Source organism: Chiloscyllium plagiosum, unplaced genomic scaffold (genome assembly GCF_037043375.1).
Source record: "Chiloscyllium plagiosum isolate Xiang-an unplaced genomic scaffold, Cpla_swu_hap1 HiC_scaffold_18, whole genome shotgun sequence".
NCBI classification, from domain to species: domain Eukaryota; kingdom Metazoa; phylum Chordata; class Chondrichthyes; order Orectolobiformes; family Hemiscylliidae; genus Chiloscyllium; species Chiloscyllium plagiosum.
In genome coordinates, this window is record NW_028270156.1 from 27,204,664 (window position 1) to 27,221,723 (window position 17,060).

The window sequence follows — 17,060 nt, forward strand, 5'->3', positions numbered from 1 at the left end:
GAAAACGGGAAAAAACACATTCAATATCTTTAGATTTTTCAGAAATTAACTTAGAATAGCATATTTCACAATTATTAGAAATATAAAATAAAGCCTGTGCAATTGTTCCGTGGAATCATTTAAAATTGTGCTTCCTTTGATTTTAGCCAAGATTCTTTGGCCATTTAATTGGATTACATCTCTCCCTGGCTGACAGAGACCATGTTAGATTTATACACTGATATCCTGCATCAAGATCGGAATGTTTCATTGCTTTGATTTTAAATCTAATGATTTAGTACATCAATAAATGAAAGCAACAGATGGACTAAAATCAGGGAAGGAATGTGTCTCTCTTTTCTCGGCTTTTAATCTGAGTGCCTTAAGAAATATTTAACAAAAAGAAAAATGATCTGTTGTATTAAGCAGTTCACAAATTGCAGTGAATGCTTCATGAAGGCTTATGTGATGTGATTTTCATTCTCTTATGTGTAAGCATCATTTAACTCACAAGAAGGAAAACTGCAGAGGAATTATGATGGGCTTTCGAGTTTAAACTCTAAGATGTTACTTCTGATTCATGAAGTCTTTGTTTATATACCTAGTGCACATGTACTACATCCACCTTTCACTATGTTCAATTGGTGTGAAACGGCTAAAGTATGGAGGAATCTGATCCAAGTGTGATAACCTTTTGGAGATGTAAATTAATTATAAGAAACTTTGGCTGTGAAACTGGACCCTATAGTGCCTCTGGTGTTAGTGAAGCCTGGAGTGCTGAAAATGACAGCAGATTCACTTCAGACCACTTTTAGCATGGTCTCTGTGACATGCCATATTTGGAAGTAGGGTAGCAACTGTATATTGGAAATGTATGAAATAGGCAGATTGTGATGCCACTAAGCATCAAAAGCTAATTTGGCATGTTCCAATATACTATTTTTGATCTCATAAATCCAGTTAATGTCCTCTTTTAATCATGCTGAGCAGAGCATGTGTTCAGCTTCTCTAGATGCCACCCATTAGCACTTCCTAAAGGGATCAGAATGAAACTTCCAGATGGGGTGCATTGACTTTCTTTTGGTGCTGCAGTTGTAGAAAAACTGAATACTGTGTTATTGGAGAAATTCTCAAAATGAGTTGGAGTCAGATGGAAATGGTGATGGATTTTTCCAAGGAACAGGATGGGGTGAAGTAGAATTTGAGAAAATAGACAAAGTATATAAAATCATCCTGGATCTTCTTGGCAATGCCAGCTGCAACAGTCTCAGCCACTGTGGGCTCAATACTTTGCAGCCTTGTCTCCTTCAAGGGATTCAGGAGCTACAGGCATGTTTGCCTTCTGGAGAGTCTTAGCAACAAATTCCTGTTATCATCAACTTTAGCAAGCACGAAGGAAGAGTGTCACTGAGTTTGTTGCAAGGTGATTGGGTGACGTTCCTGTCACAGGTGAATACCTGAAAGTATGTGAAAACAGGGAGATGTGGGTGTGAGGCCTGCAAAACAAATAAATGTGTGAGGGTGAAGTGGAGCAGAAGAATATCAGAAATGTGTCCTGACTGCTAGAAATTGCTGATGGGTGAGTGATTGGAGTGCATTGAGCAGTACGTGTGCTTGGCAGTGCGATGGGCAGGAGGAGGTATTTAAGGGTTTTAGGTTTATACTTGGGTGAAGTTACTGAGCTTTGTGTGGCATTACATGAAGATCTTGAGCGTGTGACAATACTTTGTCTTTAAGAGATGTATTTTGTTCTCTTTTTTCATGAAGAAAAGTTAAGATCAGAGGTATTGATTGGTCTGTTTCAAAGCCCATAAAATAAACAGCTGGTGAGGCCTTGAGTTTTTTTTTCTATAGTTGGAACAATAGAAGCAGCCTGAAAGGGTGGGGTCAAGTGCCTGCAGATCTAGTTTTAGTTTTTCAATAGCAGTTGCTGGCATCTAGAAGCTGGGTTTGGAATCTGCAGTACATCTCTCTCTGCTACATTATCTCTCTCTTCCTTGGAGTTTTCTCTTGTTGTTTTTCCTCCTGAACTGGAGTACTGTCTGTGAGACAACCTATTTTTCAGAACTTTGCCTTTTGCCAAGAGAGTCTTTATGGGCTGTTACTATATTGGAATAGTTAATTAGTAGGAGCTAATATATCTTTTTTTTAAGCATTTCAACAGCATTCGAGTTAAGACAATTCTTCCTTTTTATTTTGTCTGTATTCTAATGGTATGTAAAAATAAAATGTGTTTTGCTTGTCATCGAGCAGTTTGATCAATTGAATTGCACTTGGAATGCAATACCTTACACTTACCTTTGAAATAAGGAAAAGTTAGAGTCTAGACTATCTTCTGAATATATTTTGAGGGAGTTTGATTTGGCCCATAACAAACTGGGGGCTCTTATCGCAATTGAAATCTCTAATTCCAGGTTGGCTTTACGATTGCTGGATTCAAAAGCAATGGGTGGTGAGTGTTGGTGTCTTTTGTTTTGGGTGTTGCAGCCATATAGTTTAAACAGGGTGTGCCTTATGTAATAATGGCTCCCTTGGACACTAAGAGCTTCCTGCGGGTGGAAGAAGTCACTTTGGGATTTTTACAGAAAGCAAGGAAGGCAAGGCTTTTGGGCTTGGCAAACAAGCTGGAATTGGGATTGCCTGTGTCTGTGAGGAAAGGAGAGATAATCGTGTCAATCGTGCAACACTTACAATTACCAGGAATACCATTGGGATCTTTGAAAATGACTAAAATTCTATCGCAAATGAAGCAGCTTGAATTAGAGGCAAACAAAAAAGAAAGAATTGGCCTGGCAGAACATGAAGAAAGAGAAAAGGAAATGAAACAGTTTGAATTATGCTTAAAAGCTGAAGAAAAAAAGAAAAGGAAAAGAAACCCGAGCAGAAAAAAGGGAGAAAGAGAGAGGAGAAAGAGAGAAAGAGTTTTTCAACTTCAGAGGTTGGAACTGAAACCTCAAAGTTGGCTTAAAATGGCAGAGATGAGGTGAAAGGTAGGAGTAGTGATAAGGGCAGTGATGGAGATCAATCCCATCATAGCCAAAAACCTGGTGGGGATCTATTTAAATATGTCCAAGCATTGCCCACGTTTGATGAAAAGAATGTAGAAGCTTTTTTCATTTCAGTTGAGAAAATGGCTAAACAAATGAAGTTGCCAGTGGGTGTTATTGATTCACACAAAGTTGGTAGGTAGAGCTAGTGAGATATTTGCATCACTGTCAGAGAAGGTATCTGGAGAGAATACTGAGGTGAAAGTGCCATCTTAAGTCATATGAGCTTGTACCAGAAGCCTACAGACAACATTTTAGGAATCTAAGGAGAGAACCGGGTCAAACTTGGTTACCAGACAATAAAGATGAGAGACAGCACACGTCTTTATGCACCAAGGAATTATAAAAAAGTAGGGAAATTTATCAGTGGAACAAATGTTAAAACTTTGTATCTGAATGCACGAAGCATTCAAAATAAAGTGGATGAACTAATTGTGCAGATAAATGTAAATGGATACGATATAATTGGGATAACGGAGACATGGATGCAGGGTGACCAAGGATGGGAACTGAATGTCCCATGGTATTCAGTATTTAGGAAGGACAGACAAAAGGAAAAGGTGATGGAGTGGCATTGCTGGTTAAAGAGGAAATTAACACAATAGCGAGAAAAGATATTAGATCTTACAATGCAGAGTCTGTATGGGTTGAGTTGGGAAATACCAAGGGGAGAAAACATTAGTGGGTGTCATATATTGACCCCTAACTGCAGTGGTGATGTTGGGAATGGCATTGAACAAGAAATTAGAGATACATGTGAAAAAGGAATATCAGTGATCGTGGGTGATTTTAATCTGCTCGTAGATTGGGCAAATCAAATTAGTCAGAATGCCTTTGAGTAGGAATTCCTGGAGGCCGTAACGGATCATTTTCTTGACCCATATGTGAAGGAACCAACTAGAGAACAGGCCATCTTAGACTGGGTACTGTGTAATGAGAAGGGAATCATTGATAATCTAACTGTGCGAGACACCTTGAGGATGAGTGACCATAACATGATAGAATTTTTTATCAAGATGGAGAGTGAGATAGTTGATTCAGAGACAAGGTGGTTGAATCTTAATAAAGGAAACTATGAAGATATGAGGCATGAGTTGGCTTGATAGATTGGGGAGAGTTACTTAAAGGGATGACAGTGGATAGGCAATGGCAAACATCCAAGGAACACATGGGTGAACTGCAACAACTGTTTATCCTTGTCCAGAACAAAACAAAAATGGGTAAGAAGGCCAACCCATGGATTACAAAGGAAATTAGAGATAGTATCTAACCCAAGGAAAAAGCATACAGATTGGCCAAGAAAAATAATAGATGTGAGGATTGGGACCAGTTTAAAATACAACAAAGAAGAACCATGGGATTGATTAAGAAGGGGAGAATACAGTACAAAATAAGTTTGCAGAGAACATAAATACCAGCACTAGGAGTTTCTATAAGTATGTGAAGAGAAAGAGATTAGTGAAGACAAAAGTAGGTCCCCCACAGACAGAAATGGGAGAATGTACAATAGGGAACAAAGAAATGGCTGAGCGACTGACTACATAAAAGACGACACAAATCAGATACTAGAAATGTTGGAGAATGCAAGATTTAGTGAAAGACAAGAACTGAGGGCGATCAATATTAGTAGACAAATGGTGCTGGGATGATTGAGGAGATTGAAGGCAGATAAATCACCAGGGCCTGATAATCTACATACCAGAGTACTAAAGGAAGTGGCTCGAGAAATAGTGGTCATCTTCCAAGATTCTATAGACTCTGGAAGAGACCCTGCAGATTGGAGGGTAGCTAATGTTACTCCAATATTCAAAAAGGGAAGTAGAAAGAAACAGGGGAATTATAGACCAGTAAGCCTAATAGCGATAGTGGGGAAATTTCTTGAATCCATTATCAAGGACTTTATAGTGGAGCATTTAGAAAGCAGTAGCAGAATCAGACAGAGTCAGCATGGATTTATGAAGGGAAAATCATGCTTGACAAGTCTGTTGGATTTCATGAAGATGTAACTTGTTGTGTTGACAAGGGGGAGCTAGTCAATGTGGTATATTTCTGCTTTCAGAAACCATTTGACAAAGTCCTGCATAAGAGAATATTGTGTAAGGTTAAAGCACATGGGATTGGGAAAAGTGTATTGAGATGGATAGAAACTGGTTGGCAGAGAGGAAACAAAGAGCAGGAATTAATGGGTCCTTTCCAAATTGGTAGGCAGTAACTTGTAGGTTGCCACAGAGATTGTGCTAGGACCCCAGCTACTCATAAATATATTAATAACTTGGATGAAATAACAAAATGTAACATCTCAAGTTTGCGGATGATACCACGTTGGGCGGGAGGGTGAACTGTGACAGGATGCAGAGATCTTTCAGCATGATCTGGATAGGTTGGGTGATTGGACAAATCAATGGCAAATACAGTATAATTTGGATAAGTGCAAGGTTATTCACTTTGGAAGCAAAAACAAGAAAGTGGATTACTACCTGAATGGTTGTAAACTGGGAGAGGGGAATGTGCAATGGGACCTGGGTGTTCTTTGCACCAGTTGCTGAAGGTAAGCATGCAGGTGCAGCAGGCAGTAAGGAAAGCAAATGGTATGTTGGCCTTCATTGTGAGAGGTTTCAAGTACAGGAGCAGAGATATGTTGTTGCAGTTATACAGGGCCTTGGGGAGGCCACATCTAGAATATTGTGTGCAGTTTTGGTCTCCTTTTCTGAGGAAGGATGCTGTTGCTTTCGACGGAGTGCAGAGAAGGTTAACCAGGCTGATTCCAGGAATGGCAGGACTGACGTATGAGGAGAGATTGACCAGGTTAGGATTGTGTTTGCTGGAGTTCAGACGAGTGAGGGGTTGGGAGGATCTCATAGAGACTTATAAAATTTTAACATGACTAGACAGGGTAAATGCAGGGAGGATGTTCCCAGTGGCGGGTGTGTCCAGAACCAGAGGTCACAGTCTGATGGTTCGGGGTGGATCATTTAGTTTGGCGATGAGGAGACATTTCTTCACCCAAAGAGTGGTGGGCTTGTGGAACGTATTGCCACAGGAAGTAGTTGATGCCAAAACATTGAATGTATTCAAGGAATGGTTAGATATAGCACTTGGGGCAAATGGGACCAAAGGTTATGGGGAGAAAGCAGGATTAGTATATTGAGTTGGACAATCAGCCATGATTGTGATGAATGGCAGAGCAGGCTCGAAGGGCCAAGTGGCCTCCTTCTGCTCCTACCTTCTATGTTTCTATGTTTCAAACATACCTAAAGTTTGAAAGTAATTTTGATAGGTGGATAAGGGCATTAAAAATAGATCAAATATATGATGCTCTTAGAGAGGTGACTTTTTTGGAGAAGTTCAAAGACTCACTTCCTGAAGTAACGAGAATTCATGTGGAAATTCACAGAGGTAAGACTGCAAGATAGGCAGCAAAAATGCCAGATGACTATGTGCTTGTTCACAAATCAAAATTTGGCTTCTGATGTCAATTTCAATCTGTGAAGGATAGAAATTGGGGAAAAGAAATCCTCAGCTGGTCAGGAAAAAGGAGATCTCATTGAAGATAATAAAGATAGTTTACCATAGAGTAAAAAGGAAACCCATGAGAGGGAAAGAGAAGTAAAAAAGCTGAGGTGTTTTCACTGTAATAATGTAGGCCACATGAAGTCAAAGTGTAGATGGTTTAGAAAAAGCACTGGGAAGATGGATGTGGGAAAACAGGATAAGTCAGTGAGGTTTGTTGAAGTGGTAAAGGAAAGCACAGTGGAATCTGAAAAGCTGCAAAAGTATGTACAACCCAGTCAGGGGTTTGTCGAGAAGAAAGTGCCAGATCTCTTTCAAGAATTTACTTGTGCGGGTAAGGTTCACTCATGTATGCCAGGAAGAGTAGATTAAGAAGTTAAGACTGACTGGAGCAAGTCAGTCTTTGATGGGGAGAGATGAGAAGATACATAATTTGGAACGAATACTGCCAGAAAAGGTGGTAATATGTGGAATTCATGGTAAGAAGAATTGTGTTCCATTATATAACGTGAGGTTGGACAGTCTGATGTAATTTGGTGAAGTGAATGATAGAGAAATTCTTGGTTCCAGGAATACAGTTTATTCTTGGTAATGATATAGCTCGATCACAGGTGGGAGTGATGCCTACTGTGGTTGAAAACCCACTGGAAAATCAGGCAACTGAGATGTTATAGGAAGTATATTCTGGGATTTTTCATGACTGTATTGCAACAAGATCACAAAGCCATAGGTTGAAACAGGAGGTAAAATCAAAGAATAAAGATAAGGAATGAAGTCCAATTATCAGAAACTATGTTTCATTAAATGGTTGAGAAAGAAGCAAGAACAGGTGGAGGATGGGGTGGATATTTTTAGTTCAGAGAAATTAATTGAGTTACAATAAAAAGATGAAAAACTAAAGCAGTTGTACCAAAAATCATAGAAGAAGAATCTAAGTGTATCCGAGAATGTTATTATCGTAAAAATAAAGTCTTAATGAGGAAACGGAGACCATCATATATTCAGGTGGATGAAAAATATGCAGAAGTTCATCAAGTTATATTGCCAAGGGGTTATAGAAAGGAGGTATTGCGGGTAGCACATGAATTACCGGTAAGAGGTCATTTGGGAGTAAGGAAAACTCAAGCCAAAATCCAAAAGTGTTTTTGTTGGCCTGAACTGCGTAAGGATGTGGTTGCATTTTGTTAAATGTGCACTACATATCAGGTACTTGGGAAAACCTCAGGCAGTGATAAAACCAGCATCCTTAATATCTGTTCCCACATTTGACCAACCTTTTACAAGAGTCATAATTGATTGCGTAAAATAATTGACACCTAAAACAAAAAGTGGGACTGGGTGTAGGTTTGCTCGCTGAGCTGCAAGGTTCATTTCCAGACGTTTCGTCACCCTACTAGGTAACATCTTCAGTGGGCCTCCGGGCGAAGCACTGTTGATAATTCATGCTTTCTATATATATGTTTGGGTTTCTTTGGGTTGGTAATGTAATTTCCTGTGGTGACATCATTTCCTGTGATGATGTCATTTCCTGATATTTTTCTCAGGGGGTGATAAATGGGGTCTAACTCGATGTGTTTGTTGATAAGAGTTCCAGTTGGAATGCTATACTTCTAGGAATTCTTGTGCATGTCTCTGTTTGGTTTGTCCTAGGATGGATGTGTTGACCCAGTCGAAGTGGTGTCCTTCCACATCTGTATGTAAGGATACTAATGAGAGAGGGTCATGTCATTTTGTGGCTAGTTGATGTTCATGTATCCTGGCGGCTAGTTTTCTGCCTATTTGTCCAATGTAGTGTTTGTTACAGTCCTTGCATGGTATTTTCTTCTCAAATCTTCTCAAAACTTGCCAAAAAGTGGGAATCAGTATTTGTCGACCATAATGCATGTGTCTACTAACTGTCTAGAGGCCATTCCATTATGCAGTATCATGGCTAAAAGGATTGTAGAAGGATTATGTAAAGTTTTCACTAGGGCGGCACGGTGGCACAGTGCTTCACAGTGCCAGAGACCCAGGTTCAATTCCTGCCTCGGGCAACTGTCTGTGTGGAGTTTGCACATTCTCCCTGTGTCTGCATGGGTTTCCTCCGGGTGCTCCGGTTTCTTCCCACAATCCAAAGATGTGCAGGTTAGGTGAATTGGCCACGCTAAATTGCCCACAGTGTTAGGTGAAGGGGTAAACGTAGGGGAATGGGTCTTGGTGGGTTGCTCCTCGGAGGGTTGGTGTGGAGTTGTTGGGCTGAAGGGCCTGTTTCCACACCGTAAGTAATCTAATTTAATCTAGATATGGACTGCCCAGAAAAATACAATCAAATCATGAATCAAAATTTACATCAAAGTTATTCCAGGAAGTTATGGATAGTTTGGGAATAAAATAATTCAAATCCACTGCGTACCATCTAGAATCACAGGGAACATTACAACAGTGTCATTAAACTTTAAAGACCATGTTGAGAGCTTATAGTCAAGACAATCCAGAGGATTGGGATAAAGGAATACCATTTGTAGTGCTTTTTCAATTAGGGATGCACCTAATGAATCAATTAAATTCAGTCCATTTAAATTAGTTTTTGGGCATGAGGTGAGAGGACCACTGAAATTAATTAAAGAGAAATTGATAAGTCAGAGATGACATATTTTGATTGATTTATTTATTGTTGTCATGTACTGATACACAGTGAGAAGTGTTGTTTTGTGTGCTATAGAAGCAGATCGTACTATACAAAGTGCATCACAGTAGCAGAACAATGTGCAGAATACAGTGTTACAGCTGCACAGAAGGTGCAGAGGGAGAGAAAGAGTTCAGAATTAACATTTGAGAGGTCCATTCAAAAGTCTGATAATGGTGGGGATGAAGCTATTCTTGAATCTGTTTGCACGTGTATTCAAACTTTTACATCTTCTGCCTGGAATAGGGTGGAAGAGAATATAACCAGAATGAGTCTTTGATTCCATGATTAGTGGGACTTTGATTATGTTAAAAATCAGACAACACCAGGTTATAGTCTTCATCAGGTGTAAATCGCAAAACTGCATGAATCCATGTAAGATTCTGTAAACCCATTTTTTTAGATTAGAATCAGTCTGACCATTGTGCCACAGACAGCATCACAGGGCAGCTCACACCTTCAATACATTATCTGGGCTGACATGACATCAATTGTTAAAGTTCACTTGAGAATGGTAACTTTTTAAAAAATGCTTTGCGATTTACATATGAAAGAACTGAAACCAACATGATCATTCTAAAAGATGAGAGACTTAACAAACAAACCAGGTCTTTTTCAATATATAATTTAAGTTACATCACACTGTAAACTTTGCTATAAATTCTATGTCTTACAATCTTAATTCTCCACAACCACCTGATGAAGGAGCAGTGCTCTGAAAGCTAGTCCTTCCAAATAAACCTGTTGGACTATAACCTGGTGTTGTGTGATTTTTAACTTTATACACCCAAGACCAAAACACTGGCATCTCCAAATTTTGATTATATTGGTTGTTTTCCCAAGGTAGCAGGACGTTTAGATGGAATTAATGGATGGAAGATTTGTTTAAGCGATTGAACGTATGCTCAAAGAAAATATAATCAACGTAAGTTGCAGCAAATGGAGCTAACTTATAGATATGGTGCCAAAACTAGATGTTATCCAACGATTATATGTAGACTTTCAAAAAAGTCAGTGTAGTTACAAAATCTTATTCCTATCCTATTCGATGTTTGGAAGACTATATTGAGAAGATGGGACAAACAACTTATATTTCTAAGTTGGACTTACTGATGATACTGGCAGGTACCTTTATCCGAAAGAGGAAAGGAAATTTCGGCTTTCATGTGATCGAAGGAATGAACCAGTTTAAAGTCATGCCATTTGTTACAAAAGATGTGCCTGCCACATTTCAAAGACTAACCAATAAAGTAATTTCTGGTGATTTTTACCCGCGTATGGAAGGAACATTTGAAGCATTTATTGAAATTCTTTGATTGACTTCAGAAGACTGGCTTGGTAATCAACTGGCTAAGAGTGAGTTCACAAAAGCCCAGATCACTTTCTTGAGCCATGGTCAATAGTCAGATGGCCTCATGGGATGTGAAAACAAAGGTTATTAGGAAGTTTCCCATACTATCAACAAAGAGAGAAGTACTGTGATTCCCAGGATTGAGTGCTTTTTAATCGGATGTGGGTACTGACTTTTTGCAGTGTGGATGCTGCACTGACTGACTTGTTGAAGAAGTACAGAAAGTTTCAGTGGATGGAGGAATGTCAGAAAGCATTTGATAATCTAAAAGTTTGTTAATCACCGCTGCAGTGTTAACCACACCTAATTATGCAAAGCCATTCAAGTTGGCAATCAATCTGAGTGATGTGGGTGTCGATGCTGTACTCTTGCAAGAAGATGATGAGAAGATAAAAAGACTTTTTGGGTATTTTTCCAGAAAATTGAATAATCATCAACAGAAATATTCCACAATTAAGAAGGAGACATTGAGCTTGGCAATATTTCTATTGCTAGTAATATGTCTGAGCCAATTTGATATACTAACCGTTCCTGAAGAAGGGCTCATGCCCGAAACGTCGATTCTCCTGCTCCTTGGATGCTGCCTGACCTGCTGCGCTTTTCCAGCAACACATTTTCAGCTCTGATCTCCAGCATCTGCAGTCCTCACTTTCTCCTATACTAACCATAACCTATTACAATTTTTGGAAAAAATTAAGGTTAAAAGTTCCACACTCTTTAGATGGAGCTTATTATTACAGCAATTCAATTTGAAAATTATCCATGTGGCAGGATGAGAGATCATAATTATCAACACGCTGTCGCAACTTTGGTGAAGAAAGATAGAGGTATTCGATGGCAGGACAAAATGAACTGTAAGAGTGAATGTTTGCATGCTTGGAATCAATGTAATATACATGTATTGTAGTGCACTAATAGTGTAAAACTCAAGGTTTTAAAAAGTGTATATTGATGTATACTGATGGTTCATTTGCTTTTAAGGGGGAGGTGTGACAACACCGTGGCTTTAAGAAGTGTACTTTTGGCTAGGTCTTTTTTAAAATGAAGGAAGGTTGAGATCAGAGGTGACAATCGGTCTGCTCCAAAGCCAATAAGATAAACAGCTGGTAAGGCCTTAGGGTATTGTTTTTCTAAGGTTGGAACAGTAGAAGCAGCCCGAATGGATGGGGTTAATTTCCCTCAGAGCCAGGATCTTTAGTTTTAGTTTTTTCAGTAGCAGTTTCTGGGGTCTTAAAGCTGAGTTTGGAAGATGTTGTACATCTCTCCCTGCTACTCTCTCTCTCACAGAATTTTCTCCTGCAATCTTTCTTCCGAGATTGGAGAATTGCCTGTGATACTATCTATTTTACTGAATTTTGCCTTTTGCCAAGGGTGTATTTATGGGCTGTTATTATATTGAAACAGTTAAATAATAGTAGTTAATAGATATATTATTTTGTTAAGAAATTTGAAATAGTTACAGTTAAGCCAATTATTTTATTTTTATTTTTATTGTATTTTAATGATAGTGTAAAAATAAAGTGTGTTTTTCTTAACATCGAATACTTTGACCAATGTAATTGCATCTGGAACAATACACTTACCTTTAAAATAAGAAGAGATTAGGGTCTAGACTATTTTCTGAATATATTTGGAGGAGGCTTGATCTGGTTTATAATAAGGGCCATGATCCTTCAATTGCAGGCACACTGAGTCATCGAAGTTCCAAGGACTTTGCTTGGCAGCAGAGTTAAAATTGAGGCCTACATTTTTGCAAACATAGATGAGAATAATTTATTTCATATTAATTTTTCAAATGCAAGCGATATGTTAATACAGCTTCTTTCTAGAAAAAAAATAGCAGATGTATGTAATTCAGCCCTTTGAACCTGCTCCACCATTCAATAAGATGATGTCTGATTATTCGCCCTAGTACCCTGTTTCTGCTTTTTCCCATACTATTTGAACCCTTTAGCCCTAAGAACTAATTAATAGAAGACTAACTCCAGAAAATCAGCATTATTCACTCAGCATCCTGAAGGAATGGCGAAAAAGCCAACTGTAAATTTCAACAGCTGTTTGACAGTTTGCAAAAAAATAGTTGGATTCCTATACTATGGAGTAACAATTGTTTTGAACGATTCTATATACAAGTGCAGTAGGAAATGGCCTTGCCTTCAAAAAATGTTTCAGTCAACATCCGAAAACAAATGCTTGATCATTATCTAGCCAGTTCAGAAGTCATGGTGCAATCAAAACATGAACTCCATTTCTCTCTCCACAGATGCTGCCCGACCTGTTGAATTTCTCCAGCACATTCTATTTTTAATCTAGTCATTATTACCTCACTGTCTGTTGAATTTTGTTTTGAGTGAATTGACTGTGATGTTTTCTGCTGTAATATAAAGACTAATATATTTTAAAAAGATTGAATTTCTTAGTGAACAAATGGAAAGAATCATAAAAGTATGGTGCTGGAAAAGCACAGCAGGTCAGGCAGCATCCGAGGAGCAGGAAAGTCAATGTTTCGGGCATAAGACCTTCCCCGAAATGTCGACTCTCTTTCTCGGTTGCTGCCCGACCTGCTGTGCTTTTCCAGCGCCATGCTTTTCGACTCTGATCTCCAGCATTTGCAGTCTTCTCTTTCTGCCAATGGAAAGAATCATGCCAAAGATGGCTCATTAAGAGTTTTACTCGAACAAACAAATTAAAATCAACATCAACTAACCATTCTTTAGGAGGTGACTAATACAGAAAAATGCACTTCCTTCATTAACTTTTTATATTTTGTGTTCATATGTTATATCACACTCTCAGAAATATAGCTTTGTAGACTTAAGTCCAAAATTCTCCTGAATATTCCAGTCAACTCCTTTCTTCCTGCTTCATCAGGGTAAGTTTTCCATTCTCTTTTTGAAAGTTCCTTCACTTAATCTTTGAGTATTATCATACTGATTTCCGCAGCAGAATACATTTTGACAACTCCTTAGTTTTTAAGTCTCTGCAAGTCCCATCTCTTCACACAAGGAAGTAGTTTTCACTGGCATTCTAGTTGGTAGCTAAAACAAAAACAGTTTTTATTTTTATTGACACAGAAACCACTGTTTACAATCTTCCTGTCCAAGTCTTTGTATGCAGCAAGACCAGCTGACCTGCTTGATGTCCAGGTGTGAAAACTGCACTTGGCTTCTATGGGTTTTGACCTTGGCCTCATGGCAACTAAATTATGTAGGTTTCCATTCTTTGGAGTTCAATATGATTTCACTATGTTCCATTTTATCTTCAACTGAAAGAAATTTTTTAAGCCCAAACCATCTACAAAAGTCTCACTAGAACCTACACTATAATCATATTCAAACTTATTAGCTGTAAGGTATTTTGGTGCATTACACGGCTGTTTATGCTATTAAACTCAAAGCCTTGTCTTTTGGTTATGAGTGGTAATTTTAGGGGGTGGGGGAATTATTTTAATTAAAAAATAATTGACTTGGATATATTATACTATGATGTGTCAACAAATCTTTACACATATTGTGTGCACATTTGGAGTGGCACAGTGGCTCAGAGGTTAGCCCAGCTGCCTCACAATGTCAAGGAACTGGGTTCAATTCCACCCATTGGGTGACTGTGTGGAGTTCGCACATTCTCCCAGTATCTGCATGGGTCCCCTTTGGGTGTTCCAGTTTCCCCCTACAGTCCAAAGATATACATGCTAGGTGGATTAGCCATGGGAAATGCAGGTATTGCATGGGATGCTCTTTGGAAGGTCATTGTGGACTCAATGGGCCACATGGCCTGCTTCTACACTGTAGGGATTCTATATCTTTATGACTGCTACAGAATCAACAGAAGGCAAAGTTTACATAGCCATTTTGTTTTAATTGGGTGAACATATCTTCTAAAAATGATGGAGTGAAGAATTTCAAATAAATTCACTAAGCATTATACATTTGTATTCCATAGTATGATTTCATAGATTGAGTAGTTAATTCACTAAAATATAGAGCATTTACCTTTCTGAAATCATTAGGTTTTGTAAACCACAGCAAAATATTGGAGCCTTTTATGTTTTCTTTCTGCTTATGACACTTCACAAAGATCCAGATGGATACCTTGCATTGCACAGTGTAGTCGGTGAAATTTGAAGACAGATTATTTTTGTGACTGATGTAGACACTAATCAGTAAGAGATGAAGTCAAAAGGAGTCAATGGAAGGGCAACAGCTATATAGTGTGCACTACAGCACATGTCAAACCTTGGGAGGTGTTTTGCTGTCAAAAGATTGTCAGATTCAAGTTGAGTAAAACTTTCTCAACAGAAATAGCATCAAGAAAGTCTAATAGGTGTGACTTCAATAATTATCCCTTGCTAACAGCGTCTTATATTTTAACCCCTTTAGTTGGAAAACTTGATCGATGAACTGCGAGCTGTTATCAAGAAGTACAATAGTCAACTCTCAAAACTTGGCCCACAGTTACAGGCTGAAGAGGAATGGCAAAGTGCCCTTGTGTCCCGGACTATGAATAGGTTTCCAGCAAACACCACTCTCCCAAAAGGCCTGCAGCTGAAAGTAGGTGTCACTTATCTCAATGCTTTATAAACAATGTTATAATGTTCAATTTTCCCTTTAAGTTATGCTTCACATTGAACAAAAATGTGACTCATATATCCACCAAGGAGTCACCATATGTTTATTTAATAATCTGTCTGAATTAAACCATTCATGTCTGACTGTTATTGCTATCCACTTGGTCCTGTAATCTCAATCAGGAAGTAAAGACCTGCTTTAATGAATTACTTATCTGCATTTCTTGGGAATCCAGGAGTAGCTCAAATACTTTTAAAAGTTTCAACATGTAGACAAATACAACAGTCATTTTGAACACTCCAGATCCCACAAATACCAATGTCTAGACAATTGTTATTAATTGAGGTAATAATATCTAATACTTATTATTCTGATATGACTTAAATTACACACTCTTTAATATAAAATTATTGAGTGGCAGTTTATTCCCAGATTATGGCCAGATTTGGGAATGCTGATCTTCTATCTTCAACTTCCCTGAACATCTAAATTTGTTAACTGACTGTTTCAGCTGTATTCTGGGTGCCTCTCTATATTATAAACTGTGTTGGTTGCTTATATGCATTGATCCAGTTTTTATAGTTCTGCACAAAGCTTATGAATTTTCCAAACCTTTTCCTTATATGCACTGTTCTGTTTCTTAATCTCATGAATACATTGTATCTTACCTAGTGGCAGAGAAGACATGAAAATCTCTTCCTAAATATTGATTCATTTAACATGTTGTTAATGCTCTTGTTTGAGAATCTGCAGCTTCCTTAGTTAATGGCATCCAAGCTGTGCATTAACCATTGCCCCATACACCAGACCCTACAAGATGTTATGTGACATCATTAGTCCTTGCTTTTAATGAGAAAAGACATTTTAGGTAAACACTTTTTCCATGGCAGTACATTACAAATCAACAAATAACCTCCTATCAGTCATGAACTGCCCAGGTTTTAAATCCCTGTGTCTTTTCAAGGTGTAAGAATACTTGCTAAGGGAAAGGTTTTCTTTTGTTTGTGCTACGAAAGCAGATAAAACACAATTAGCGATTAGTTGTCATTACCAGCCTGAGGCAGTGTTTCCCTCTTCTCAGCATGTCACCAATCAGATTTGGATGATTCAGGCCTAGAACCTGTTTAGAGTGCATGCCCATTCCCCTTCCCCCCTGCCACATATTGGACCACAGAATTGAATAATTCCTTTCTTGTCTGTGGCATCCTGAAGCTGCCCTGGAAAATGACAACAGGAAGGCAGTGAAAACTGAGCTGCAATACTTACCCAGTAAACAGACACATAATTCGAATGTAAGCAATCAACCTAAAATGCACGGACACAGACAGAGGAGTGTATTTGACCTCCTGCTTTATTTGTTTTGTTTTTGCTTCCAAATTAGTGACTTGTCAGGGAGTGTTTGATTTACTCATATTACTCTTTTCATTGCAGGCATATCTGTGGGACAGGTTCAAAAAGTTTGTTCACTTTGTCAGTTTGGTTTGTAAATGGTCATTGCAAGTGACATGACGGAAACATTTAGCAAGACACATGGACCACAAATAAAAACAAACTGCCTTTGGTAAAATTTTGAAATCAGAAAATAGGAGGAAAACCTGCTTCTAAATGTCTTTTGTCTTGCTTTTGTTTGATGCTGCAGTTCTACTATTTTCTTTTTATATTAGGATGTGGTCAATATTAGAGTACATAAGTCCAGCATTTTTGTGCCTCATTCCTATGTGCTTTTTCAACAGATAGTCATTAAATGTGTACTGCACCCACACTCCAGACCTCACATTCCAGACTTCACCTTTTTACTGACAGGAAATAATCTGTAAAAATAAGAATAATTTATTTTCTGATTAGTATGTACATTTCAGACAGTGCACCTGCACTGCTTGTTATATGTCACCAGGTTTTGTTAATAATGTAATATTTTATATATTCTATGCAATCCTTAA

General features: G+C 38.3%; 1 protein-coding gene across 2 annotated transcripts in view; it reads left to right on the top strand.

The window, feature by feature from the left end:
- The window catches only part of LOC122557702 (doublecortin domain-containing protein 1-like), a 554,199-nt gene that overhangs the window by 228,047 nt on the left and 309,092 nt on the right, over positions 1 to 17,060 (top strand). For both annotated transcript variants that reach the window (XR_015760126.1, XM_087996361.1), the window contains exon 10: positions 14,932 to 15,102. Coding sequence is in view for 1 of the 2 variants with exons in the window: in XM_087996361.1 (XP_087852487.1) it covers positions 14,932 to 15,102 (171 nt within the window). In the remaining variant the exon portion in view is untranslated. The remainder of the gene's footprint in view (positions 1 to 14,931; positions 15,103 to 17,060) is intronic.